At 42.0% G+C, this 26,738-nt stretch overlaps 1 protein-coding gene across 1 annotated transcript; it reads right to left on the bottom strand.

The window, feature by feature from the left end:
- Positions 1 to 5,224: 5,224 nt before the first annotated feature.
- Positions 5,225 to 18,795, bottom strand: LOC109756019 (uncharacterized). Its single transcript, XM_020314892.4, has 8 exons — positions 18,584 to 18,795; positions 7,356 to 7,855; positions 7,048 to 7,189; positions 6,832 to 6,939; positions 6,286 to 6,498; positions 6,074 to 6,184; positions 5,787 to 5,987; positions 5,225 to 5,691 (listed from the first exon to the last, which is right to left on the bottom strand). The coding sequence occupies exons 1-8, from the start codon at positions 18,758 to 18,760 to the stop codon at positions 5,464 to 5,466; spliced, it is 1,680 nt and encodes a 559-aa protein (XP_020170481.1). The 5' UTR covers positions 18,761 to 18,795; the 3' UTR covers positions 5,225 to 5,463.
- Between the last annotated feature and the right edge of the window lie 7,943 nt (positions 18,796 to 26,738).

Raw genomic sequence — 26,738 nt, 5'->3', positions numbered from 1 at the left:
TATTAATTGATGTTTCTTATATGTAATTAACTGGTATCCTTTTATCCTACTGGTCTCTTATCCATAGGGACTGCTTAAAATTTGCAGGGCTGCAAAATGAGTGCCGAAATTATGGCAAAACATTGATTAATTTTCGTTTTGTCGCATTTCTAGCACTCAATATATTTTTTAGTAGAAGTCATGCCCAATTATTTTCTTCGATCCCTAGTTTTTAAATGTTTATTTTTGCCATGCTGATTGTACTATAGACTATAGTGTATAAATGATGTCATGAACTATGTGATTTCTATTTCATTTCTAAACATGAATGTAGGCAATGAACCAAGAATGTCGATGATGTGGCGACAACAGGCTAGGTGCCTGCTACAAGGTGCACCCTCATTACAATGAAATCCAAATAGATTTTCAGCAGGACTTTCAGAAGAGGACAGTACATTTTAATTCAGCTTGTGTTATGGATGATGAGTTGCTCACGATTATAAAGTTGCACCCCAAAATGACTACTTGTTGTTTTCATTCAATTATGCTTAGTGCATCTCTTGTTGGGGAAGGGCAGACTTCATGTGTAGGGCGAACCTATCCACGGAGGTGGAGGGCACATTTGAGCTCAAGATGGCCTTGCTTCAAAATGGCATACGCTTGAACCTTATGGTCACCAACAAGGCACACCGAACGCATTTCAATGGTCCTAATTGGATACAGATTGCAAAGAGTGAAGATGGAAGCTCGGAGGGCATGCATGTTATTTCTAGGTGAAGTAGATGATACCGACGACATTTATCTGTGGTACAATGTCCCACAGTCACCATAGCTTTTTCTTGGTGTTGATCCCAATTTCGTACGTGAATTCTACCGTACTAGCATTTCATCGAACATATATGTTGTGTGCGGTTGTTTAGTGTTATGTGAAATTGTTAAACATTGAAAGTTCGTTCTTAAATTGTGTTGTATATAACTCTACGATAATAATATTACTGTTAAAATGAAAACAACTGCGGCGATAGCCAAAAACGCTGCCATGACATGCATTTTTCTTTTTGGCTTGGCAAAATATATCATGGTGGGCGCCAGCCAGTGCCCACCATAAGTACCAACCATAACAGTGGCGAGCGGGCTTTGATCGCCACTGATGGATATTTAGCGTCCGCCACAACTGGGCATTCCTATAGTAGTAAAAGCCCAGAGTAGAGAGCAATGTTGTCTTCAGCCTCAAAGATCTATTTGGTTGAACCCCATCTAGCCCTATCAAACAATTGGCATGAAAAACATATTGACACGTTCGAAAAAAATTCAGGAATTTGAAAAGTTCACAGATTTCAGAAAAGAAATCACGAACATGCAACAAAAGTTCACGGATACAAAAAAATCGTGAATTCCAAAAATGTTCATGAATTTAAAGAAATTCTTGAACTGAAAAGGTTCACAAAAGTTCATATTTCTAAAGTTCAAATATTTTGGAAAAACTTTGCAAATTTATAAAAAGTTCAAGATTGGAAAATTAAAAAATTTGAAAAAAGTTCAAAAAATGGGATTTAAAAAAAATATCAAAAGTTGGAAAACAATAGTTTGTACTTTGGGAAAAAGTTCACAAAAGTTGGGAAAAAGTTCACAAATTTGCAAAAAAAAGTTCATGCATTTGAAAAAAAGGAAATAAAATAATGGAAAAATAAAAAGAAAATGAAAAGAAAAACCAGACAAAAATGAGTGAACCAGAAAACCAAAAACACATAAAAGATATAACCGGTTCGAAAGCTTTTGTAAGCTTCCCAAAACCAGAGCAGCTTTTGAGAAGCTGAACTATATATGTGCCCGCCCAGTTCACCGACAGAAGGGATGGAGGGTGTGCGCCAGTTACGAGTAATGAAGTAACTGGCGCGTGAAGTGCCAAATAGAGTTTGCGACCTGGATTTGGGTGGATCTATGATGTTGACTGGTTTGCTGCCTAAAATTCTTGCCAATATTTGCCAAAATCACAGGTTGTTAAAACTGTGTAACTTTTTGTGAAATTGGATTGGGAAACTGATAAGTAACCAATCTCTAGTCAACATTATGCTTTGTATGTATATATCGCTTCTAGCGATTTGCAGGATAGTCGTCTCCTTTGATTTTTTTATGTTTTATGTTTTCGTTTTTACACTGCTTTTAAAAATAGTTTAGGAAATGTACTATTATTTTGGAAACTATTTTTTTTACCAATCTATAGAAAATGTTCGACTTGTATTTTTTTAATGTTCAACACATGTTTAACAATTATTATCATCCATTTAAAAAAATTATGCTGTATTTACAAATTTTGAACATGTAATGACCGGGGTATTTAAAATAATGTTCACCATGTATTTAGTAAAAAAAATTCGGCCTGTATTTCGAAAATGATGAATGGGTGTTGTAAAAATGTGCACGGTTTCTTTAAAAAAGATGTTCATAGCGTATTTGAATAATGTTCAGCATGCATTTGACAAATGTTCAACATGTATTTCCAAAAATTTCAACATGTATTAGAAAATGTTTGACTTGTCTTTGAAAATGTTTAACATTTATTTAGAAAAATGTTTGAAGTGTTTCTGTAAAGTATTCAATGCGTATTTAAAAAATAAAAAATAAAAGAGAAAGGAACATTAAAAATGTGTTCATAATATTTTCTAAAAACATCTTCAAGAAAATGTTAAAAAACTGTTTGTAAAAAAATACCATTAAACAGGTTTCAAAATATGTTCATAACATTTTAAGAAGTATTCATAAAATTTAAAAACTGGTTCACTTGATTTTATAAAAATGTTCATAACATATATAAAGAAAATTATGTGCTATTCATAGTAATGTTCACATATTTAAAAAAATGTTCATGACATTTTGGAAAAATATTCAACGTGCATCTGAACAGTGTTCAACATATATACTAAAAATGTTCGATGTTTATTAAAACAAAGTCAATATGTATATGAAAAACTATAAAAATAAAAAGCAAAATGAAGAACGGCAAATATTAGGGAACAAAAAACCCAAAATACAAATATAATAAGAAGAAAGGAACCTTATAATGGAATAAAAAGAAAAGGTGATAATGAAAAGGAAAATAAATACAAAGCAAAACACAAAACCGAAAAAAAAAAACAAAATAACAGGTTAGAATGGTCCACCTGACTGAGTCGGGCGAGAAGCAATGCACTACGCTCCGAATCGAAAAATAACCGGTGGGTAAATAAGAAACATGTGAGCCGGACTCGTGCAAAAGGAAAACCGCTTGCTAGTCCAACCCACTAGCAGGATCGCAGAAGGCAAGGCCCTGATGTATCTCGTAGTAAGTGAGATATAGCGTTGGCGGGATCATGTATATATGTTGAAGTAAAAATAATTGAAATATACATCACGAAGGCTCAAAAAGTCCCTCAATCAAATTGATGTAGATGCAATTTTTTATCAGATTTTATTTACTCTAAACATAAAATACATCTGATTCAAATTTGGATCAGGCCTCCCGAGCAAATCCAGAGAAAAACCCGAAGACCCAACTGCCCGCCCGGAAGTTCCCGCTGCGTGGCTGACCGCTCGATCCCCTTCCGCCGCCGCCGACCGATTCCGGCCAGCTCTGGCACCGCCCCAGCCACTGGGCGTCCATGGCCGCCTCCTCCAACCCCGCGGCCGTCGCCGCCGCTCCCGCGCTCGCCGCCATGGCCCTCCATCGCCCCCACCACCTCCCGCTCCTACCCGTCCGTCGCGGACGCCGTGGCGCTCGAAGTCGCTGCTGCGTTTCTTCTCGCGGACTGCTCGGATGACCCATGGCTCGCATTCAAGTCGATGGCGGCGGCCTCCCTCTCAACGTCGCCTCCCATGGCGGCAGCCCTCGCGCGTGCCCTCACCGTCTTCCTGCTGGAGAAGAGCCCCCATGCTTCTCCCCTCCCCGAGGCCGCGCTCGAGGCCCTCTTCTCCTCCCTCGTCGCGTCAGACTCCGCTGTCCCGACGCTGGCCCTCGCGCGTGCAGCGACCTACAGCGAGGCCGTGCAGGAGCGGCTCGTGCGAGCATCTGGGGCTCGATCCATGGGCCGATCTCCTGCTGAGCCTGGGCACATATGGCGGCCGGGTGTGGCAGGGACCAGCCGCCGCTCTAATTGATGCAGTGTGGCAATGCTTGGTTTGGCCATCAAGCTTGAGGGGGAGAGCGGCAGTGCTCGATTTGCTCGTTGGGCGAGCAGCAGCATCTGGCCACTAACGCAGCGAGCAGGAGCAGCTAAATCGAGCGCCGGCTGTTATAGTTCAGATAATGTTCAGTTCCTAGTGTCCCTGCTATGCTAGTTTCTGTATGTTCAGAAAGGTACAGTTGTTCGGCCTAGTTCAAGTTCAGTTTAGCTCAAATTGTATGTTTGTTTAGGATGATTAATTTAAGATGATTTTGATATTATTTGGTTCAAATATATATGAAATTGTGGAGCGGCTGCTGTGCGGCTATCCTATTTTACATCATCTATCTATTGGAGTGCTAATGTCCTATTTTACATCATCCGTTGGAGTTGGAGGTTTTCGTGATGCAAAGCCCACTTTTTGATGATGTAAATTTTACTGCAAACACTCTTGTATTTTACATCATTTATTGAAGATGTTCTTAGAGCTGACGATCAGGACGATGGAGCAGCTGCCACCCGGCCTGCCTGAGAGATTATCCTGTCGCGTACGTATAGCCGCTAGATGGTGTATAGATCTGCAAGGTACGTATGTATGGAGTCGTCTGTTAGATCAATGCAAATCAAGTTTTGTTTTGTCTCCTTTTTCTTGTGGGAATACATACTAACCTAGGGCAGTAGGAGTGCTTAAGTCAAGCGAATTAACTGATCAAAGTATTGCGGCGTGCATGGAAGGAGCTGCCCTTGCCATTGAGTGCAGCCGCGCACCATTCATCCTAGAAACTGACAGTGCAGTTGCCATCTGCCACAGTGCCTACAGCCACGCCTTGGACGACGCTGCGAGGCCCAACAGGTACCTTAAACCACACTCTGCCCATCACAACCTAAATGATGCATCACCCACAAAACAAGAAACCTAAATGATGCATCACGTGATATTCTGTGTGTATGTTTCTGAATTCAAAGCCTGAATGAGCCGTCTAGCTACATAAGAGTATACTATTTTTAACTGCCTGGTCGACAACCTGGAACATGCATATGCCTGGTGAAACCAACCAGGAAGATATTTTGAAGTCCTAAACTTAACTGATGAAGCCCTCACAAAATGGTATGGAAAACAAATAGTTCAATTCATAGATAATGGTATAGGCTGGGTGCCTGACAAGTCTTTAGACCAGAGGAGGTTATAGTTCGTTTCTCCTCTACAGAAACAATTCAGTTCACCTAATGGGGAAAACGAAAGCAACTGAGTTCACCTTAATTCAATTTCTGCCGATCACTGATGCTCCAGGAAGAACAACAGAGACATAGAAAGCAAACCATTGTAAAAGCAATTAAAAACACACTAGAGGAGCCGGGACGATGACGATGTCTGCCCAAAGGAGTCGGGGGACGGTGCCATGCCATTGAGGAGCCTCTCGACCTGCGCGATGACCTGCCTCCCATGGGCGTACTTGACCAAAGTGTCCCTGTTGCGCCTCAGCACATCCACGATCACGTTGAACTGCCAATCGTTCACCACGTCAATCATCTGCCGCACCACGCAGTTTGCATACTGGTGGATTATCATGCCCTGCATGACCAGGGCAACCACGCAAGATTAGTCATGTGTACTATATGTCTCTAGGGGTGTCGAGTAACAGCGGTAAGACCTCAAGAGCCACATACCACGAGATGATCTGCAGTTTGACCACCGCCTGCAGAAAGGATCTCATTTATGGCAAGCTTGCAATCGTGGTAGCTGGCATAGATTAGGCACTTCTCAATGACTTTGGAAGAGTGCTTCTGGTGGCTCATCTGTACTATGCTTCCAGCAAGTTTCAACATAATAATTTGTCGATAACGAGGTCCTCCATGCTCCACAATGTACTGCAACATGTCGATAGAACACACATGTGAATTGTTTGTTTAGCCGCGACAATATTTCATCAATTACAAACAACTACACGCTTTACCTGCACAACGTAGTTTCCATATGGGTCTACAGACAACTCCCTTACACAATCGAGAATCTCCGTGATAAACCTGTCCATAATTTGAGGATCCTTGCAGAACTCCAGCATTTTCTAAGAAGATCACGAGGACGGGAGGAATAATTAGTGAACAAGGTCCAAACAAACGTCGAAAGATAGGAAGCGGTAAAAAGTGTAATGCCCAAACTAACTACCTGAACCACATGGCATCCATAAGGATGTGTGGATAACATCTTGGCCTTGCCACATAACCGTCTATAGATGAATTGGATATATTGTGGCTGCACACACTCCATGCATTTCTGAACGGCATGGTTTGCATGTTGATCACATATACATTTGAATAGGTTGCAATCAAGCTCCGTGGCCATCTTTATTTGTTGATCAATGTCGCTTATTTCAAAAGCCTGAACAAAGAGACACCATCAGTGACCAAGCTTGCAACGAAGCAATATGGCATACCAGGGTAAAAACATAAAACATAATGCAACATAATCAGCTTAAACTATTTATGCATTTCACATTATATTATATTTATAGCAGAAGTTATCTAAGATAATGTACATATTAACAAGAGAATAAATGAGAGAATGAATGGTTTGACTAAATTACATATTCTATCTTACATGACATTACAAAGTAGAGGCCTTCCAAATATAAAGGTGCAGTTTTGCACTCTACAAACACACCTTAATTCCTTCCATCATGAGATGTTAGAAAAGAGATAGTGTTCAGCTTACCTTCTGGATCACCCGACAACCATAGAGATGAAGGCTTAGGTCTAACACATGCCCCATTAGATTAGCAATTAGTATCCTGAAGTAGACATGTGGTCCATGCTCAAGAAGCTATAAAAAAATTGGAAGGTAAGTACAGAAGTTTATGTCCAATTAATCTCAACATCCTTAATTAGAGACTCAAGATACAAACTTCTATAGGAATTGGAGGAAGAAAACCTTTTGGATAACATAAGTGGGAAAGACATCAGTGGCCAGTGTAAGGATGTGAGGCGTGATTTCTTTATATAGCATAACTATCTCTCCAGTAGTTGCTTCGTCAAGTTTCTGTCGTATAAAGCAGCTCCCAATTGGGTCAGCACTGCATGTCAAATACAACAAAGGGTAATGGATGGTTTCCCATATAAGGTTGCAATTTTTTCAAGGGACGCATAGCATAATAGGAGACGTAACCTTGAGAATATACTGACTGAAACTGATGCTTAATAAGGTAATTATGAAGATAAGATTGCATGAGTTTTGTGCACCTGAGAGCAGGTACGTGACCCTTGACATTAATGAGCCGCATAGACTGGTTTACTGGATTCTTGATCAGCTGAAGAAGTGAATTGACCTGGGAATTTCCAGGAGCATTTGTATTTGGCACATGCCCCCCAGAACATGCCATCTCAACGTCGAGAGCGTAGTGATTCTTCAAAGCCTTAGGGGACTGACGCCATAATTTGCAGGATAATTCCTGGTCTGGGTCAATCAACGCACGAAGGCATGCCTCCTGCATCGCCATCATATTAACAAAATTACTAGGCACACTCCTTGAAGAAGATGACGATGATTGTGCATGCAAATCTTCAATGGCATCCATATTCACTAGTGGAATTTGGGAGTGTAGCTCAGTATAATCCTTGACAACACTCTTTGTAGTAGAGGCAGAAGAGTTCACAGGCTGAAATGGATCTATGTATGTGTCGCCAATTTGGGGCAACTTCTGATTGTGTAGAGTCGACTCTTCTTCGCTCTTTGAATCATCCTGAAAAGGAAACAACAATTTATTATTTCCATTATGGGGAGCACTCATTAGTTCAAATATTTCCAGTAAGTAAAACAACAATGACAACGAGCAGTTACTAACTCATGATCATATGGTAGTTTCAAGGGTAAACTCCATCCATATGTCAGATATATGATACTGCTAATTGCTCATTGCTCAGTGGATCACACTGAGTGTAGAGTCGACGAGAGTAAACTTTCCTCAATGCAAATTTTATCTACAACAATCACTATTTCAACTTTCAAGACAATAACAAAAACTGCAAAAATATTTGGGTTTTTTGGGCAAAGAATTATCATGTCGTGTAATATAGAACAAATGTAGTGTTGCCAGATAAAATCAAGAAACACTGTAGGTAACTTGAGCAATACAATCAACCAATCACACAGCATCAGTTTTAATCATGCTAAACCAATTTGTCATGCAATCTTAAAAATTGAAAAAAAAAGGTTGACCAGAAGTAGTGGAGAGCACTAGTGTTGTGTAACTTCCATCTCAATCGACCAATTAATCTAGTAATCGAGCAAATTGCAATGAAAAAATTTCAAGCATAACATAGGAAATGCATGGTGCCCGTCACTATGTACATATCATAGCAGCCCAAGTAACAATTGAGACAAAAATTTCTCACAAATATACATGAAGGGAGGTGATTCACCACCGTTTGATAAGAAAAGCATCATCCATGAGCTCACGATGATGGAAGGGACGTCCCTCCCGTATGGTACCACTGGCTCCTCCCTTATCTAGGCATGTGCATGGTGGAGATGTCGTACGGCAAGACGAACAATGCGGAATGTATCTCAATCTTTGCCCCATCGAAATTCATGGGGAAGGTAGCTCCCATCGTGGAGTATGGTGAGATAAAGAAATAGGGAGCAAGGCAGTGAAAAAATGGGGAGAGATCTCGGCGAAAGATACAAATGATAAGAGATGAGAACGATCCAGCAACAAAAGACTGTTAATGAAATGCAAGGCCTCATCATGGGTCAATTTCGATTGTTTATGGACCAACCACCTAAGTGAAAAATCATTACGTATCCTTCAAAAAGTATTTCATATCCTAACACAAATGTGTGGTTGCTCGTGTTATTCAGAGAAAATGAAAATCTTCTACCTCAAGGACTACAAGCACAACCTAGATAGCAAGGGTCATGTCTATAGAGACCTAAACATTCCTTCTTCATAATTTATCCCAAAGACAAGCATGGCAATGCCTTTTTAGATTCACAAGGAACGAGAATAAAAAGAACAAGAGATTGAGGTCTATTTTTACAAATTCAGATCGTTGAGTCGGCAAATTTATGATCAACCTTCTTTATGATGACTCTGTGTAACCTTAGTTGTTCACCAAACACCGGCCTTAGATCTCGGATGGATAGTTTCCGGATGAGGATTAGGAAGATTATGTGGAGATCGATAATCGGTGGGCAATGAGAAATGGAATACAATAACTCAACATGAAGCATACATGGCGCAAGTAAGGGGAGGACTGTGATTTGTGAATAATAGGACACAAGAGAGGACTACCTATAGAGGCAACGATTTTGATGTGGAGAAGGTAGGGCAACTATGAGATCAAGGGAGATGCAATTGAATTTATTTATTTATTGAGGGGGAGATGCAATTGAATAGGGAGACTCTTGAATAGGAGGGAACAAAGCTAGCACTACCCACTCATGGCCATGATGGGCAGCCTATGTATAGATAGGTACTGTGCATGGTTTGGGACGTAGGCATATTTTTGTCCTACCAATTCACACGTCTCTATAGTCATACTGAGGCACTAAGCCCAATAACCCAACCCATGAACAATTTGAGAGATGACTCACAACATTGATTTAGTTTATGATTTCTACACCAAATCAGGGTGTGGTTTGGACACTAAATTTAAGTGAGCATGGTTGCAATTTGCAAGTAGTGACCTTCAAAGGGGACCGGCCATGGAGAGGCTTGTGATGCTAAAATCAATATAAATTCTGTAGGGGAAAACAACGCCTATGGGATCACAGGGAATCCCTACTACGGTTGGCGGGGCGTGGAGCTGCGCAAAGAGCAGGTCTAAAAGATCAGCGCGAGGGGATTTTTTACCCAGGTTCGGGCCGCAAACGATGCGTAATACCCTAGTCTTGCTTTGGTGTATATTTGGTGTTCTTGAGCTCTTGAACTAGCTGCGGTGCATGCCCCGTTCAAAAAGTCCGAATGCTTCCTCAGTACGCCTCGGGACTCCTTTTATATGTCAAAGGGGTCGCCACAATGGCACACAGGAGGTGGAAAGCATCTACAATGTACAAGTCTATCCCTGACATCATAGGACAAATGCATTTAATGCGCCACCTATGCGTCCTCTTGCTTTATCGGGGACGACAATGAAGCTCGTCCCGTCCGTCGCCGCCTCGCCTTGCTTTGACGCGCGTCCAAGCTGACGAGGCATGCAACACCACGTTGGCTGGCTGGCTGCTGCGCTGGTGCGGTGGTAGGGTCTTCACGAAGATCTACATACCACCACGCAGGTGCTTGACTGGTTGGCCTAGAGGTTGCTCGCTGCCACGTAGGTGCGTGCCTAGTTTGGCAGGCTGGTTGCCGCGTCGGAACGGCCGTGGGATAGCGAAACCTTGGTAGGTGCGGGCCTGGTTGTGGCCCCGTAGATGCCCCCGGCAAGGGACTTGCCGGGGTTGGCATGGGTCTTGCCGGGGTCTTGTGGGTGTCCCCGGCAAGGATCTTGCCGGTGGTCTCGTGGCCGTCCCGGCAAGGATCTTGCAGGGGGTCTTCGTCTGTTCCCGGCAAGGATCTTGCCGGGGGTCTTCGTCTTCTGGTTCCCATCTAGATTTACAGGTCTTTGGTTTTCACAAGGATCTGCATGCCACCACGCAGGCGCCCCTGAGCCTTGGTCTTGATGTTTGTCGATGGTGTCAGGACTCTCAGGCTCAAGGGTGGCGGCCTTGCTGGTGTTGGGCAAGTCACCCCGGCGAGGGTCTTGCCGGGGGAATCCACCTTGCCCCTTTGCTCTTCACGACTTCCCGCGCACAAGTAAAGGGGTACATAAAGGCCCCTACTTTTGTACACCGACAAATTCTCTATGGGTGGGTGGGTGTGGTAAATTCTATAGTGGCATCATGGTAGTTGAGAAATTTTTAGCATGTCACATTAGGCTTTTGTTCATTTGAAAACTACAAATGTGAATAGTTAGTATCTCGAGTTTTATAGGAAATAATTGATGTGATGATGGTGTATTAAGTTGCGTAAAAGGTATGTTCCATACATGCCATTGGTCTTATAATGTCGCCTTGTTATAAGATGTTTCATAGAAGCAAACCCCGATAGTGCCATGCATATCATAACTTCTATGATGAAAATTAAAATATGGAACAAAATGTATACTTGTCCTTTTCTAAAAATAAAACTATTAACAATTATTCATTCTTTACCATGAATTATTGTATTCTAGTTGAACAATTTCTTGTAGTGCTTTTGTACCATGACATTTTTAACGAGGGAAATTTTAAATAAATTTTCATAAAGAGTTTCTATGAAGGGAATTTGTAGAGAGATAAACACATCATTGGTCACTCAACTCCCGCAAGATGAGCACATTGGTCACACTTCTCTCAAAATGTGATGAACTGATCACATTGGTTTATTTCATGACCGAATTGGTCACTCCGTCATTTCCAACCATAACGGGGTTTGAGGTGGCGTGTTGACTCGGCGTGGGGCCCATAGTGCAGTCTCTTAGGAGGCTTTAACTTGTAGAAAATATCTTGGAAAGATGTTGAGCCCCCTTTCCCCTTGATTGCCAAATCGAGCATCAAAATCCTGACCCTATGCAGGCGGACGGCGGCAGTGGAAGGTACCCTGGACGGCTGTGTGGACCATGTCGGTTAGGCATCGCTGACATGACTAGGATGAGGAGGCGTGACCATCGGTGGCATCTATTGTTTGGTGATATGGGCGGCACCAGCGGGCTGAAGCACATGAGGGGGGAATGGAAGCCGATGACTATGTGCTACTGGTGACCAAAGACAAGCTCTCAGGTAAGTAAACCAAGTCCTCTCTCGAACATATATGCATGACTGCTCAGGTTTTGCGCAGAAAGATTTCATTTTTAGGAGGATTTGTCAGAATTCGACTTTGGCTACCGTAATACCATTTTGATACCGAGTTCAATGGTGTGGAGCACAAGGCAGACAAGTGCATTCACCTACTTGACCCTGCTTGTCGTATGGCAAAAGAAGGCAGTGACATTGTTCGAAGGTTTTTGGGGTACCAATTTTAGGTAAATTGTTTGCTATCATCCCAAAATGCTCCTGACAAAATCAAATCCATCTGTGAATATTTTTTCAAAAAGACCAAAGGAATATGGTATTAATTTGATATCATGTTCTGTCTAGCAGTGAATCAAGTTCAGCTATGAATATTCAGTACAATGAGTAGGCATGATGCATGTTCTCCTATTTGAAATTGAGCACATGTAGTTTGTTACTGAGTTGAGGGCGGCAAAGGCACCCTTGCTAGTCACCCTATGCTCCTTGGCAGCAAGGCGCTCTGCTTCGGCAGCCTGATGCCAGATCGCCTCGGCCTGTGCAGTGGAAAGAGATGTTGTGAGCACTGCCTGGTTGCGCTGCTGTTGTGTACCATGCGGGCCTCCTATTATTGCACAGTGGGCACATACGCCTCATATCGTGGGCATTGGCAGCCCAAAAAACTACCTTCTTTGCAGGAAAGAACTTATCATGATCACTGCTACCGATGTTGTTGTGCAGTTGTCCCTATATCACCTCGAGCGCCTCCTATTCCTCGGCATCTTCCTGCTCAATCTTCTGATGGTTAGCAAAGAGCCCTGGTGATGCTGGCTCGATGTCGGAGGAGTTTTAGTAGCCGCCCATACTAGAGGAGAAGTTGGATGTGTCGTACTTGGAGCGGCCCATGCCAGACGAGAAGTCGCCCATCCCCGGCGCTGGGCAGTGGTGCTGTTGCGGAGCCGCCCATCGATGGAGTCCCACGAGGTGAGAAGCTTCCTCACCATTGTGCTAAATGAGAGTAAGGCTGAGCAATGGTGTTGCTTGGCTATGGCAAAATCGTGCAGGCTGGCGTCATCATAAAATGAGCTGACCATGGTGGGAGCGGGAGAGGGAGATGGCGGGAAAAGAGCATTAGCGGGAATGGGCGATGGCAGGAAGATGGATATGGTAGGAGTAGGCAATGGTGGGAAGGAAAATGGGCATGGGGGCGTCGCGTGTATCCTCTGCCAACTTGTGTAAGAGCGGTGGAGCGGAGTAGAGATGAACATATGAGAGAGATGATAGAGGAGGCTTTGCAAAAGACCCCCCCCCCCCCCCCTCCTAAGATTAAACTCAAGGGGTGCATTGCAAAAAATTGAATGCGAAGGAAATGTCCCTTGAGCTCAGCTTGTTTCCAGGGTGTTTTTTTGCAAACTAAACACCTCATGAGTGACTGCACTATGGGCCCCATGCTAAGTCATCATGACACATCCACACGGATAATGGTTGGGTACGATTGAGTGGCTAGTTCGCTCATAAAACACCCAAAGTGACCGGTTCGTCACAATTTGAGAGAAGAATGACTAATGTGCTGATCTTGCGAGAATGCAATGACCGTTTGTTTATCTCTTTTGTAGATAATAATGAATATGAAGTATATACACTCCTTCAAAACATATCACAAGGGATGACTTAGGTACTAGACACACAGTTTGTTTCCCCTAGATTCACACTAGGCTTTGCGTCCGATGGTATGCTTCAAATGAATGAAATGTAGTTTCTTTCTCGGAACAATTCTCATATTGACAACACCATTAGCTCTTTAAATCTCTTATCAGGTGGATCTCACAACTAAAGACAATTACTTAACTCGATACATTAATCAACATTACAACACAATGTCTATTAATGTTACATAAGTTCCTGATTGATTGGGAATGTCCTAAAAATATGCATCAATTTGGATGTTCTGAAGGGAGCTCACTTAAATTAAACTTGTGGTTAATGATCCTTAATGTCTTTCACATCATAGAATAATGCTTGCATCCTTGGTTGTTGATAATGGCATAATTGTGACTCGCGAAGGTTCTTCCATGTACTACTCATATTGATACATCTGAAGCAAGCATGGCTAGAAGCTTGTTGATACACAACAAGCAAGTCGAATGTTGTCCCAGAAATCATAATCCAAATGCAGCCATCCCAACTGGTATAACCATACAAGATATTCAATTACACTTGAACAGAATTGATACAATTCAAAGCATCTTGATACATGTTTTAACTTATTAATATAGTAACAATATGGATACATGGTGTACGCCCCTGGTCTCTAATCACAGAGTTGCAATCACTACAACTAGCCACCACTTTTGACCACACAAGGTGACCACTTGGTGCTTCCTTGGCAGAGTATAATATTTTAGTTAATCACTGCAACTGGACCAACTAAGATACTAACTACCAACGGTTGAACCACCACTAGCTTCAACAAGTAGGCTTTGGGAACCAAAGCATGAATTTGAGGTTTCTTTCCTCCTTTGGGTATGCTAAGAAATAAGGCTTCAAGGAACAAGTCATGCCTTACACTAGAAATACCCCCGAAAGTAGGTTGTGGGCATTTAAGCATGCCTTTAAGGCATTGCTCATGTACCTATTAAGGATTTTGACTCTCGGTGCCTTTGTGAACTTTAACTTTACATACTTGGGTTAAAGGTATGCATCCAAGTAGTTTGTTTACCCCTTTTGATCAACTGGGGGTGCCTTTAGAGGTTGTGCTTCATTAACCATGAATGGGCTAACCTTTATTGTCTCACTTCAAGTGCTTCATGTTTCTGTAAATAATGGTGTCAAGGACATTGTAAGCACATGCTAAGAGACAAGCACAAGGCCTATGACTCAATGTTTGCCATGATGATCTGGCCCCTATGGCATGAGCGGAAATCTAGGGTCTCCCTAAATGTGTTGACTGATAACAAGCCTTTGTCACAATTCACACACGAAATGGAGGAGAAGAACCAGACACAACTACTTTCTTAATGTTAAGAGAAAATCTAAGATGATTGCACTAATCGAGCACATTGTAGGAATGGGTACTTGGTTGCAGAGCATACCTAGAAACCAAATATATATTGATTTAGTGTCATGAGGTGGTCTATCCCTGTTGGTGACTTGGAGTCTGAAATGCGCACCAAACCAGTGCGGTTCTTCGATATATGATTCCATCCCCGAATCGCTTGGCACCTTCACTTCATGTCGAGGACGTCGATGGAGCTACCACTAGGTGATTGCGTAGTCATGACCTCCATCTTTGTGGCACTTAAGATACATGCATTTCAGGACTCTCCACCTATGCTTCAATTGTCATATCACCACTTGCCACCGCCACTTGCCCCGCCACCTGCCACCAATTATAAGGGGAAATTGTATGCTCCCATCTTTGCAGATGCCTTGAGGATTTGTTATTTCTTCTATTGTAAGTTGTAACATGTTGGTTTCCCCATCCACCTTAGACCTTTACTATTTGACATTTTATTAATTTTTTGACACTGTCTCAATATGTGAGGCAATAATTAGGCAGAAATGTCCCTGGTAATCTTTGTTCCCCACCCAACCTTTCTGCGTCTCCTAATCTCCGCTTGTTCGACCAAACTAGAGTAGACCATGGCATCAGAGGTCTTCAGGATGAAGGCAACAAAGCCACCTAGGGTGAGGTAGGACATAGAGGTGTTGGAGAACATACACCGCAACATGGTCGGTGAGTACGGTGAGGTTTGTGTGGGGTCGGCTCCTTGTATGCGACCTTATCTCCTTATAGCGACTATCAATAGGCAATAGAGCATTGCTCGACAATGCAATTAACAAAGCCGGATGGTTTAAACATTTCGGCAATGAGTGCGACAAGGTCATTGTCAAAGGGTGGCACGCATGGGTCCCATGTAACAGCACATCAATGTGACATCGATGCATCAAGAGACATCTTTCGCCCTTTGCAGCACTGTCCCAATGTACCATTTGTGAAGTATATTGAACGCGGATCGACATGCCTCCTTTCACCATCGAATTTGTGGACGGTGTATCCCTAGCTTAGTTAGAATTGGACGGATGAAATTAGAGAACAGATTTTCCGTCCACACAACTGCCAAGGTCCCCGCATCCATGTAGGTCACCACCACCGTGCCTCAGCTCGGTCGGAGGAGGAGCGGGATGAAAAACTAAATTAGGCTTTACTAATCTGCATTGTTTGCCTGATTAGAAGATCTTCCATTTCTAAATTAGGCTACTTCTTTTTTTTGCAAATACGCAAAGCTTGTGTATCATTACATTGGTAGAAGGAATAGAATGATTACAGATGGGGTACAACACATGACACGAACGCAGACAGGCGTGAACATGGTGCCCGGAGCATAAAGGTAAGGGATGCTCGGCTCGAACAGGGGATACATCACAGCTAAAACCTAACAAGCCCGAACCAAGTGTGGCAACGCCGAACCAACAAAAGCACCAACATCTCGAGAACAAAAACCGGGGACACCGCGAGCGAGTAAGATGACGCCTTCAAGAAGGAGCACGACGCCGAGACGCAGTCGCCATCCGGTCCGGAGGAACCACACCTAGGGTTTCCCTTGAGCTCGAAGAGGGGCGCAACCAAGGGCCTTGACAGCGCCTCCAAGAAGGAAACGACATCCGCGGACGCTGCCGCTGCCAGCATCGGCAAGCCGAGCAGGGATTCCTGAGGATGAGCAATCCCATAGCCATCGTATCTGGAAGCGAAGATGAGGAAGCGAACGCCGGTCAGAGCCACCATGTCGGAATGCGGTTGGTTGGGCTGCATCTACCGTCGAAGGGTGGCACCGCCTTTGAACCCACGAGCACGGACCTGGCAAAACTAGAGGCTTTGAGACGTACAGTGTAGGGCAGGCGGCGAAGCGAACCACAAGGGGGTTGGGAGACGGTGATCGGCAACGCTGGCAAGCAAGGACTGGAGGGACGCAGATCCTGGCTACCATGGCCATAGTCGTCGGGTCATTGGGGAGCCAGGCGAGCTGGAAGGAACGCAACTGCTGGGTCGCCGAGGCCGGAGCCGCCCGGCAAAGGACGCCGGCAGCCTAGGACACCGGAGGGACGCAGGTCAAAGGTCATCGGGGCTGGAGCAGCCCCAGCAAGCACTCGCTTTGAGGGCTTCATGACTGCCACTAGCAAAGTAGACTCGTCGCCACCGCCAGAGCCATCGTCGTGGCTCGGAGGAGAGACGGGTCGCCGGTGACGAGGGGGGCGCCTGCAGGAAGGCAGGCCGCGGAAGCCCTTGTTACCGGTCGCAGATCCCATGCCCAAAGCATGGGCGGCGGCACCAACAGGGCTGGGCCACGCACAGAGGGGAGGGAGGACTGCAGGGACGACGCCCCGTGGCCGAGGCTGGCATGCCGCGCCCTCCGCCAGACCGGCAGAGACGTGCAGCAGCTGGGAGGGGGGCGCCCGCGCAGGAGATCTGTGACGCAGGGTGGGTGGGGGAGCGAGCAAGGGACGGATCCGTCCCGCCGCCGTCTTCCCGAGGCACAGCACGACCATGGTGGCCGGCCCCTCGGCGGCGGCGCGGTGGAAGCGGGCGGGGAGGTGGTGCATCCTGCGGCGACGGCGGAGCTGGGGGGCTGGGCGTGGAGGGGAGGCGCGAGGGGAGAAGGGGAGGAACGATAGCTAATAAGCAACCTACCATAGTAGTAATCCTTGGTAACTATAAATTATGGTGGAAGAACATATCCTTCTCTCATTGAGTATAGGAGTATAGTATGTATAAAGTGGCACCATTAATAATGTACCAAATAAATAGTATATCGTAGTACGATACAGCTGGGAACTTAATAATATTCTTTTATATGGAAAATTATTTTCTTCAATAAGAGCTAGGGTGTCTTATCTGGGGTAATTAACAAGCAACCCCGGCCCACTACACTAAATCATGTGGAAAATTCCACTAGTACCATTAATTGGTGCCAACTATATGTATAGAAGTACTAATACAATAGAACTAGGACTCCCTGGCGAATGTTCGCTTGGCAAACAGAAGGGGTCCACTGGCAGTTTTCATTGCATTTGAGGGGTGTGGGGCTGGCAGTTTTAGAAACTGTCATGGTAGTTCTTTTCATTAGGGGGCATTTTTTTTTGGATTTCTTGGCCAAAAATTGCAAATCGTGGGATGGAGATCGCGCAGCCAAGAGGGGAGGGATCCGCTGGGGTTGGTCTTTAGGGAAGTATGATTTGACAACTTATTTCGCGCACAACCCCAGCGAGGAGGAGGGTGACGACTAAATGTCGCACGCGCGCTAAATGTCTACGGTGCAACCTCTTAATGGGAAACAGAGGGTCACCATATCTCAATCTAGATATGATTTTCACACCAAAACGAAAATACTCATATATTCTCTCTCATAAGACCCATTAAATGAGAGATCTTTTAAACATAACAATAATATACAATCCACCGGAGGGGCTATATCTAAACACATATTAAATATATATGATATAGTTTATGATATTTGTGTAAAGAATTAATATACGGGTGTAAATGTATTACTCTATATACTCCTTTACCTATCAATGTGCATTCATAGCAGTAAATTAATTATCAGTTTTTAATAGGATGCATGATATGTACACTGTAGATGTAAACAATGATATGCGGGGCTGGCATAAATAATTAATTAATTACCTGTTCATCCAAGAAGCTGAGGAAAAGGCTCCTGTCATGTTGACGGACGCCAAGAGCAATGGTGGCAGCATCGTCCTCCCATATCTCTTTGCCGCTGTCTATCCCGCTGCTACGATGGAACTGGGATGCCGTTCGCACGTAATCGTCAATGGCCTTGGATTTCCCTTTGTTATCCATCTCTCTGTAAAAATTTACACATTGTCAGCGTGTAAAAACATGGTTCTTTTCCTCACAGGAAAGCTACATGCACAAGTTTAGTCCATTCAAACAAACAAGAGCAAGAAACATGTTTGCACCCAAAATAAGTGAACATGTACCAGTACGAAATTCAGATCTAATTAGCAACAAGTAACAAGTCCAAGAAAACATGATAGATCTAGATAAAATATGTACAAGATAATACAAGGGAGTGGTAATCAGTGAACAGAAAGTTAACTACGCACAAGATCTGATCTAAACTCTTGTATTGCATAATTAGCCTAATTATTCTGACTCAAAGGAACACAAGCATGAATTCAGCAAAAAAAAGGAAGACAAGCATGAATTCAACATGAACACTTAATAAAGATGGGTCAGAGAAAAATATATAGCGACTGAAAAAAGTCAGATCTAGCACAAGAAACATCAGGGAGAGCGGACATGGATTAGATCTAGAGTAGTTAAGAAGCACAAGATATGGAGTATATACAACTTGCCTTGCGAGAAATTGAAAGAGAGCCCGGTGGAGTATACAAGTAGTAGAGGATCTTCCGTGATTCAAAGGAACACCAATATGCAATTAGTCCATGTTGTAACCAGAAGAGGATGTTCTCTGGTTTAAAGGAACACGAGAAGAGCCCGGAGGAGTATAGTGAATGACTTTTTTGAGAATGTGATTGTGGGAGCGAGGGAGATATAAACCGGGGGAAGGGAGGTGCATATACGTTTCAACTGGAAAGTTGCCACGAGTATGCCAAGCCAGAGATTAGGCGTATACGTTACTAGTATCAGTGTATCACCACCAGCGCGGCCGAATTGCTGGCTTGCTGCTGCTATTGCGCTACTTTCCAGCCGTTCACTGCAGAAAAGGACACAAGAAAATATACTTTTTAGAGACGCTTGTGACTTTATGAATATATACTCACAACTATCACGTACACTGCTTTGAATCAAAGATCCAAGAAATTACAAGGTAGTGACTAATATAACTAATAAATGGTACTACATGCAATCGGCGTTGATATCAGGTCGATATCAGGAGGGTATTAATTGAGAGTTAAAAAAAAGGTAATATTAAATATATGCTGATATTAGGTAGGATATTTTTAAAGGAAATGTGAGATATTAATTACAGGTTAATTATGTCGTTACTGATAATGTCAATATTTGGGATGGTATTGATTACACAGTAAACATGTTGAGGACTCACCATTATAGCAATCTAGGTCGTTGGATGCATATGATTTGATGGTTGATATTAGTTTAAACCCCCCCCCCCCCCCCCCCCCCCCCCGTTCTTTTAATGGTGGTATAGATTAAGAGTTACAATAAATTCTTTTGAAAATAGCTTCTTCGTGGTATCAATCTTTGGAAGATAAAATACCACCATGTAAAAAGATTGCAATCAGACTGGTGCCGCGGTACCGCATCCCCCCCCCCCCCCCCCCCCAATAATGGTTTTTGAAAGCCCATTCTGTCATCCAACAAATAGACGGGAAGCCTTGAGCAACGAATACACTTGAGAGGGGATGATCTCAATGTTCACCATAATGTTGAGGAAAGATTCCAACTGCATATAAAATATGTCCAACAAAAGGAAAATCACACAATAACCTATACACGTCTTATCAGAATAATCGGCTTTGCGAGAACACTCGCCTTTCTAGGTTCACGACTCATGGAAAGAAATGACTTGTACATGAATGAATACATGTTCATTGCAGCCATGCAGCTAGGTACGACGACCATGGGATGTTTCGTTAGAAAGTTAGACAACGGGAGTGAGATATAGGTAAAACAACAAGAACAAAAACGGAGGACGCAAAAAAACTTGGTCGTCCCTACCAAGGGCGACATGAGGGCTCCATCTACCAGCCCTAGGCGCCACCGCCCCAATCTCCTTCCTCCCCTACCTAGCGAAGCCCGAGCGGCTGTCGGCAATGGCGGGGTGCTCTCTTGCGGGGCTCCTAGTTCTATGGGTCGGCCTAGTTCGCCAGACAGAAGGGATCGAGGGTGTGCGCGAGTGACGGGTAACGAAGTAACGGACACCTGAAGCACCAAATGTGGTTTTCGAGCTGGAGGCAGGTGGGTCTATGTTGTTGATTGGTTTGCTGCTAACATTCTTGGCAATATTTGCCAAAATCATAAGTTGTTAAAACTTTGTAACTTTTTGTGAGATTGGAATACAAAACTGATAACTAACCAATTTAGTCAACATTATGCTTTATATTTCGCAGAATAATCTTTGCCTGCAGCAACGCGTTCATAAGCCAGGCCTGTAACGGGAGAGTGCACACTTCTCACGGAAGCCACACCCGAGGGTTTCTTTTCCTGCTTCATTTTTTTACGTTTTATGTTTTAGATTTTACATTGCTTTTAGAAAATAGTTTGAGAAATTTACTGTTTTTGTACCGATCTATAGAAAATGTTTGGCTTGTATTTGAGAAAATTGTTTATCACATATTTAAAAATTATCATCATTCATTTTAATTTTTTTGGTGTATTCAAAAAGTTCAACATGTAATGACCAGGGTATTTAGAATAATGTTCACAGAGTCTATAAAAAATGTTCGACCTGTATTTGAAAAATGATAAACGGGTGTTGTAAAAATGTGCATATTGTCTTTTAAAAAATGTTCACAGTGTATTTGAATAATGTTCAGGATGCATTTGACAAATGTTCAACATGTATGACCAAAATTTTCAAAGTGTATTCGAAAATGTTTGACCTGTATCTGAAAAATGTTTAACATGTATTTAGAAAATTGTTTGAGGTGTATCTTTAAAGCTTTCAACGTGCATTTAAAAAAGAAAATATAAAGAAAGAATAAAATAACATTGAACATATGTTCATAATTCTTCCATAAACATCTTCAAAAAAATGTTTAAAAAATCTAATTCGTATAAAATGGGTTTAAAAATATGTTCATAACAAAGAAGTATTCATAAAATTTAAATTTAGCTCACTTGATTTTATAAAAATCTTCATAACATATAACAATAATCAAGCTATTCAGATAAATGTACATATATTTTTTTAAATGTTCATGTCATTTTTGAAAAACATTCAACGTCCATCTAAACAATGTTCAACATGTATACAATAAATGGTCGATGTTTATTTAAACAAAGTCAACATATATCTGAAAAACTATAAAAATGAAAAAACAAAAAGAAGAATGGCAAAAAGGAAGGACCAAGAAACCCAAAATAAAAATGAAAATTAATAAGAAAAAAGGAACCTTAAAAATAGAATAAAAAGAAAAGGATATGATAATAAAAAAAATACAAAGCAAAAACCAAAATAGAAAAAAAAAATACCAAGCTAGAGTGGTCCACCTGGCTGAGCCGGGTGAGAAGCAATGCACTATGCACCGAATCAAAAAATAAACCCCACTGCATAAATAAGAAACATGTGACATGAACTCGCGCAAAAGGAAAACCGCTTACTAGTCCAACCAACTAGTAGGAGGGCCGAAGGCGGGCGCTGATGTATCTCGTAGTAAGCGAGATATAGTATTCGCTAGCTGAATGCATAATTGCTTAGTTAATATGCTTGAGAAGACATAATTGCTTAGTTAGTATGCTTGAAGTATTATTATTTTTATGTCAATATTAAACTTTTTTCTTGAATCTGTCGGATCTGAGCATTCATTCCACAATAAAGAAAATTACATTGAAAATTATGTTAGGTAGCATTCCACATCAAAAATTCTGTTTTTATCATTTACCTACTCGAGGACGAGCAGAAATTAAGCTTGGGGATGCTTGATACGTCTCCAACGTATCTATAATTTTTGATTGTTCCATGCTATTATATTATCCATCTAGGATGTTTTATATGCTATTTTATATGATTTTTGGGACTAACCTATTAACCTAGAGCCGAGTGCCAGTTTATGTTTTTTTCTTGTTTTTGAGTATCGCAGAAAAGGAATACCAAACGGAGGCCAATTGACATGCCAATTTTTGATGATTTTTTATGGACCAAAAGAAGCCCCCGGAGTAAAAGAGTTGGGCCAGAAGAGTCCCGGGCCGTCCACGAGGGTGGGGGGCGCGCCCTCCTATCTCGTGGACGACTCGGAGACCCCCTTGACGTGAAACCTACGCCAAAAATTCCTATAAATACAGAAACCCCCAGAAAGAAACCTAGATCGGGAGTTCCACCACCGCAAGCCTCTGTAGCCACCAAAAACCAATCAGGACCCTGTTCCGGCACCCTGCCGGAGGGGGGATCCCTCACCGGTGGCCATCTTCATCATCCCGGCACTCTCCAAGACAAGGAGGGAGTAGTTCACCCGCGGGGCTGAGGGTATGTACCAGTAGCTATGTGTTTGATCTCTCTCTCTCGTGTTCTTGATTTGTCACGATCTTGATGTATCGCGAGCTTTGCTATTATAGTTGGATCTTATGATGTTTCTCCCCCTCTACTCTCTTGTAATGGATTGAGTTTCCCTTTGAAGTTATCTTATCGGATTGAGTCTTTAAGGATTTGAGAACACTTGATGTATGTCTTGCACGTGCTTATCTGTGGTGACAATGGGATATTCACGTGATCTACTTGATGTATGTTTTGGTGATCAACTTGCGGGTTCAATGACCTTGTGAACTTATGCATAGGGGTTGGCACACGTTTTCGTCTTGATTCTCTGGTAGAAACTTTGGGGCACTCTTTGAAGTTCTTTGTGTTGGTTGAATAGATGAATCTGAGATTGTGTGATGCATATCGTATAATCATACCCACGGATACTTGAGGTGACAATGGAGTATCTAGGTGACATTAGGGTTTTGGTTGATTTGTATCTTAAGGTGTTATTCTAGTACGAACTCTAGGATAGATCGAACGGAAAGAATAGCTTCATGTTATTTTACTACAGACTCTTGAATAGATCGATCAGAAAGGATAACTTTGAGGTGGTTTCGTACCCTACAATAATCTCTTCGTTTGTTCTCCGCTATTAGTGACTTTGGAGTGACTCTTTGTTGCATGTTGAGGGATAGTTATATGATCCAATTATGTTATTATTGTTGAGAGAACTTGCACTAGTGAAAGAATGAACCTTAGGCCTTGTTTCAAAGCATTGCAATACCGTTTGTGCTCACTTTTATCATTAGTTACCTTGCTGTTTTTATATTTTCAGATTACAAAAACCTATATCTACCATCCATATTGCACTTGTATCACTATCTCTTCGCCGAACTAGTGCACCTATACAATTTACCATTGTATTGGGTGTGTTGGGGACACAAGAGACTCTTTGTTATTTGGTTGCAGGGTTGTTTGAGAGAGACCATCTTCAACCTACGCCTCCCACGGATTGATAAACCTTAGGTCATCCACTTGAGGAAAATTTGCTACTGTCCTACAAACCTCTGCACTTGGAGGCCCAACAACGTCTACAAGAAGAAGGTTGCGTAGTAGACATCAAGCAATTTCTGGCGATGTTGCCGGGGAGGTGAGTGCTTGAAGGTATATCTTTGGATATTGCAATTGAATCTTTTAGTTTCTTGTTTTATCACTAGTTTAGTTTATAAAAGAAAACTACAAAAAAATGGAATTACGGTTGCCTCATATGCTTCATCTTTTTAATGTCTTTCGTGAAAATGATGGGAAGGAAAATTGTGCTCAAGTACTAGAAGAAGAATTACATAGAATTCTTGGCATAAAATATGTGAATGATGAGCATGATTGCAATTTTGTTAGTATGAATTCTATGAATATCCATGATGCTCATAATATGCAAAGCCGCAAGCTTGGGGTTGCTATGTTTGATGAAGATGATATTTTTTGTCCCCCAAGTTTTGATGAGCAAATTTACTATGATGAAAGCATGCCTCCTATCTATGATGATTATTGTGATGACACATATGCTATAAAGAACAATGATAACCATGAAACTTGTCATCTTGATCTTAATTTTCAATCACATGATAGTTATTTTGTTGAGTTTGCTCCCACCACTATTCATGAGAATAAATTTGCTTATGTGGAGAGTAATAAAATTTCTATGCTTGTAGATCATGAAAAGAATGATTTATGTGATAGTTATATTGTTGAATTCATTCATGATGCTACTGAAAATTATTATGAGGGAGGAATATATGCTTGTAGGAATTCCAATAATATCAAGTTTCCTCTCTATGTGCTTAAAGTTTTAAAGGTATGCTTGTTTTGCCTTCCTATGCTAGTTGAATATTGTTCTCATAAGTTGTTTGATCACAAAATCACTATGCATAGGAAGTGGGTTAGACTTAAATGTGTTAGTAATATGCTTCATGATGCTCTCTTTATATTTCAATTATTATCTTTTATGCGAGCATCATTGAAATCATCTTGCCTAGCTAAAAGGCATTAAAGAAAAGCACTTGTTGGGACACAGCCCAATATTTACCTTTACCGTTTTTGTGTGTTCACATGATTATGCTACTATAGTAATCATGTTTTATAGCTTTTGTTTCAATAAAGTGCCAAGTAAGACCTTTAGGATAGCTTACGGTGATAGTTGTGTTGATCCTGCTGAAAATCAGAAACTTTTGCGCCCAGTAAATTAGTTTTGATAATTCACCGAAACGTGCTTTTGATCTGATTCTTTTTGCTCCGGATTGGTACACAAATTTCTCAGGCTTTCCTAATTTTTTAGGATTTTTGGAGTTACATAAGTATTCGGGAGTTACAGATTACTACAGATTGTTCTGTTTTTGACAGATTCTGTTTTCTATGTGTTGTTTGCTTATTTTGATGAATCTATGGGTAGTATCGGAGGGTATGAACCATAGAGAAGTTGGAATACATTAGATATTACACCAATATGAATTTAGAATGAGTTCACAACAGTACCAAAAGTGGTGATTTATTTTCTTATACTAACGGAACTTACGAGTTTCCTGTTGAGTTTTGTGTTGTGAAGTTTTCAAGTTTTGGGTAAAGATTCGATGGACTATGGAATAAGGAGTGGCAAGAGCCTAAGCTTGGGGATGCCCAAGGCACCCCAAGGTAATATTCAAGGACAACCAAGAGCCTAAGATTGGGGATGCCCTGGATGGCATCCCCTCTTTCGTCTTTGTTCATCGGTAACTTTACTTGGAGCTATATTTTTATTCACCACATGATATGTGTTTTGCTTGGAGCGTCATTTTATTTTCTTTTCTTTTGCTTGATATTTGAAGAAAATACCAAGATCTGAAATTCTTAAATGTTAGAGAGTCTTCACATAGTTACATGATTATTCGACTACTCATTGATCTTCACTTATATCTTTTGGAGTAGTTTGCCGTTTGCTCTAATGCTTCACTTATATCCTTTAGAGTACGAGGTAGTTTTATTTTGAAGAAATAGGTGAACTCTCATGCTTCACTTATATTATTTTGAGAGTCTTAAACAGCATGGTAATTTGCTTTGGTTATGAATTTAGTCCTAATATGATAGGCATCCAAGAGGGATATAATAAAAACTTTCATATAAGTGCATTGAATACTATGAGAAGTTTGATGCTTGATGATTGTTTTGAGATATGAAGATGGTGATATTAGAGTCATGCTTGTTGAGTAATTTTGAATTTGAGAAATACTTGTGTTGAGGTTTGCAAGTCCCGTAGCATGCACGTACGGTAACCGTCGTGTGACAAATTTGAAGCATGAGGTGTTCTTTGATTGCCTTCCTTATGAGTGGCAGTTGGGGACGAGCGATGGTCTTTTCCTACCAATCTATTCCCCTAGGAGCATGCGCGTAGTGCTTGGTTTAGATGATTTGTAGATTTTTGCAATAAGTATGTGAGTTCTTTATGACTAATGTTGAGTCCATGGATTATACGCACTCTCACCTTCCATCATTGCTAGCCTCTTCGGTACCGTGCATTGCCCTTTCTCACCTTAAGAGTTGGTGCAAACTTCGCCGGTACATCCAAACCCCGTGATATGATACGCTCTATCACACATAAACCTCCTTATATCTTCCTCA

The sequence above is a fragment of the Aegilops tauschii genome, chromosome 2 (genome assembly GCF_002575655.3).
Source record: "Aegilops tauschii subsp. strangulata cultivar AL8/78 chromosome 2, Aet v6.0, whole genome shotgun sequence".
Lineage (NCBI taxonomy): Eukaryota > Viridiplantae > Streptophyta > Magnoliopsida > Poales > Poaceae > Aegilops > Aegilops tauschii.
Note: the sequence above shows the minus strand (reverse complement) of the source record. Positions and strands in the feature narration are given on the sequence as shown.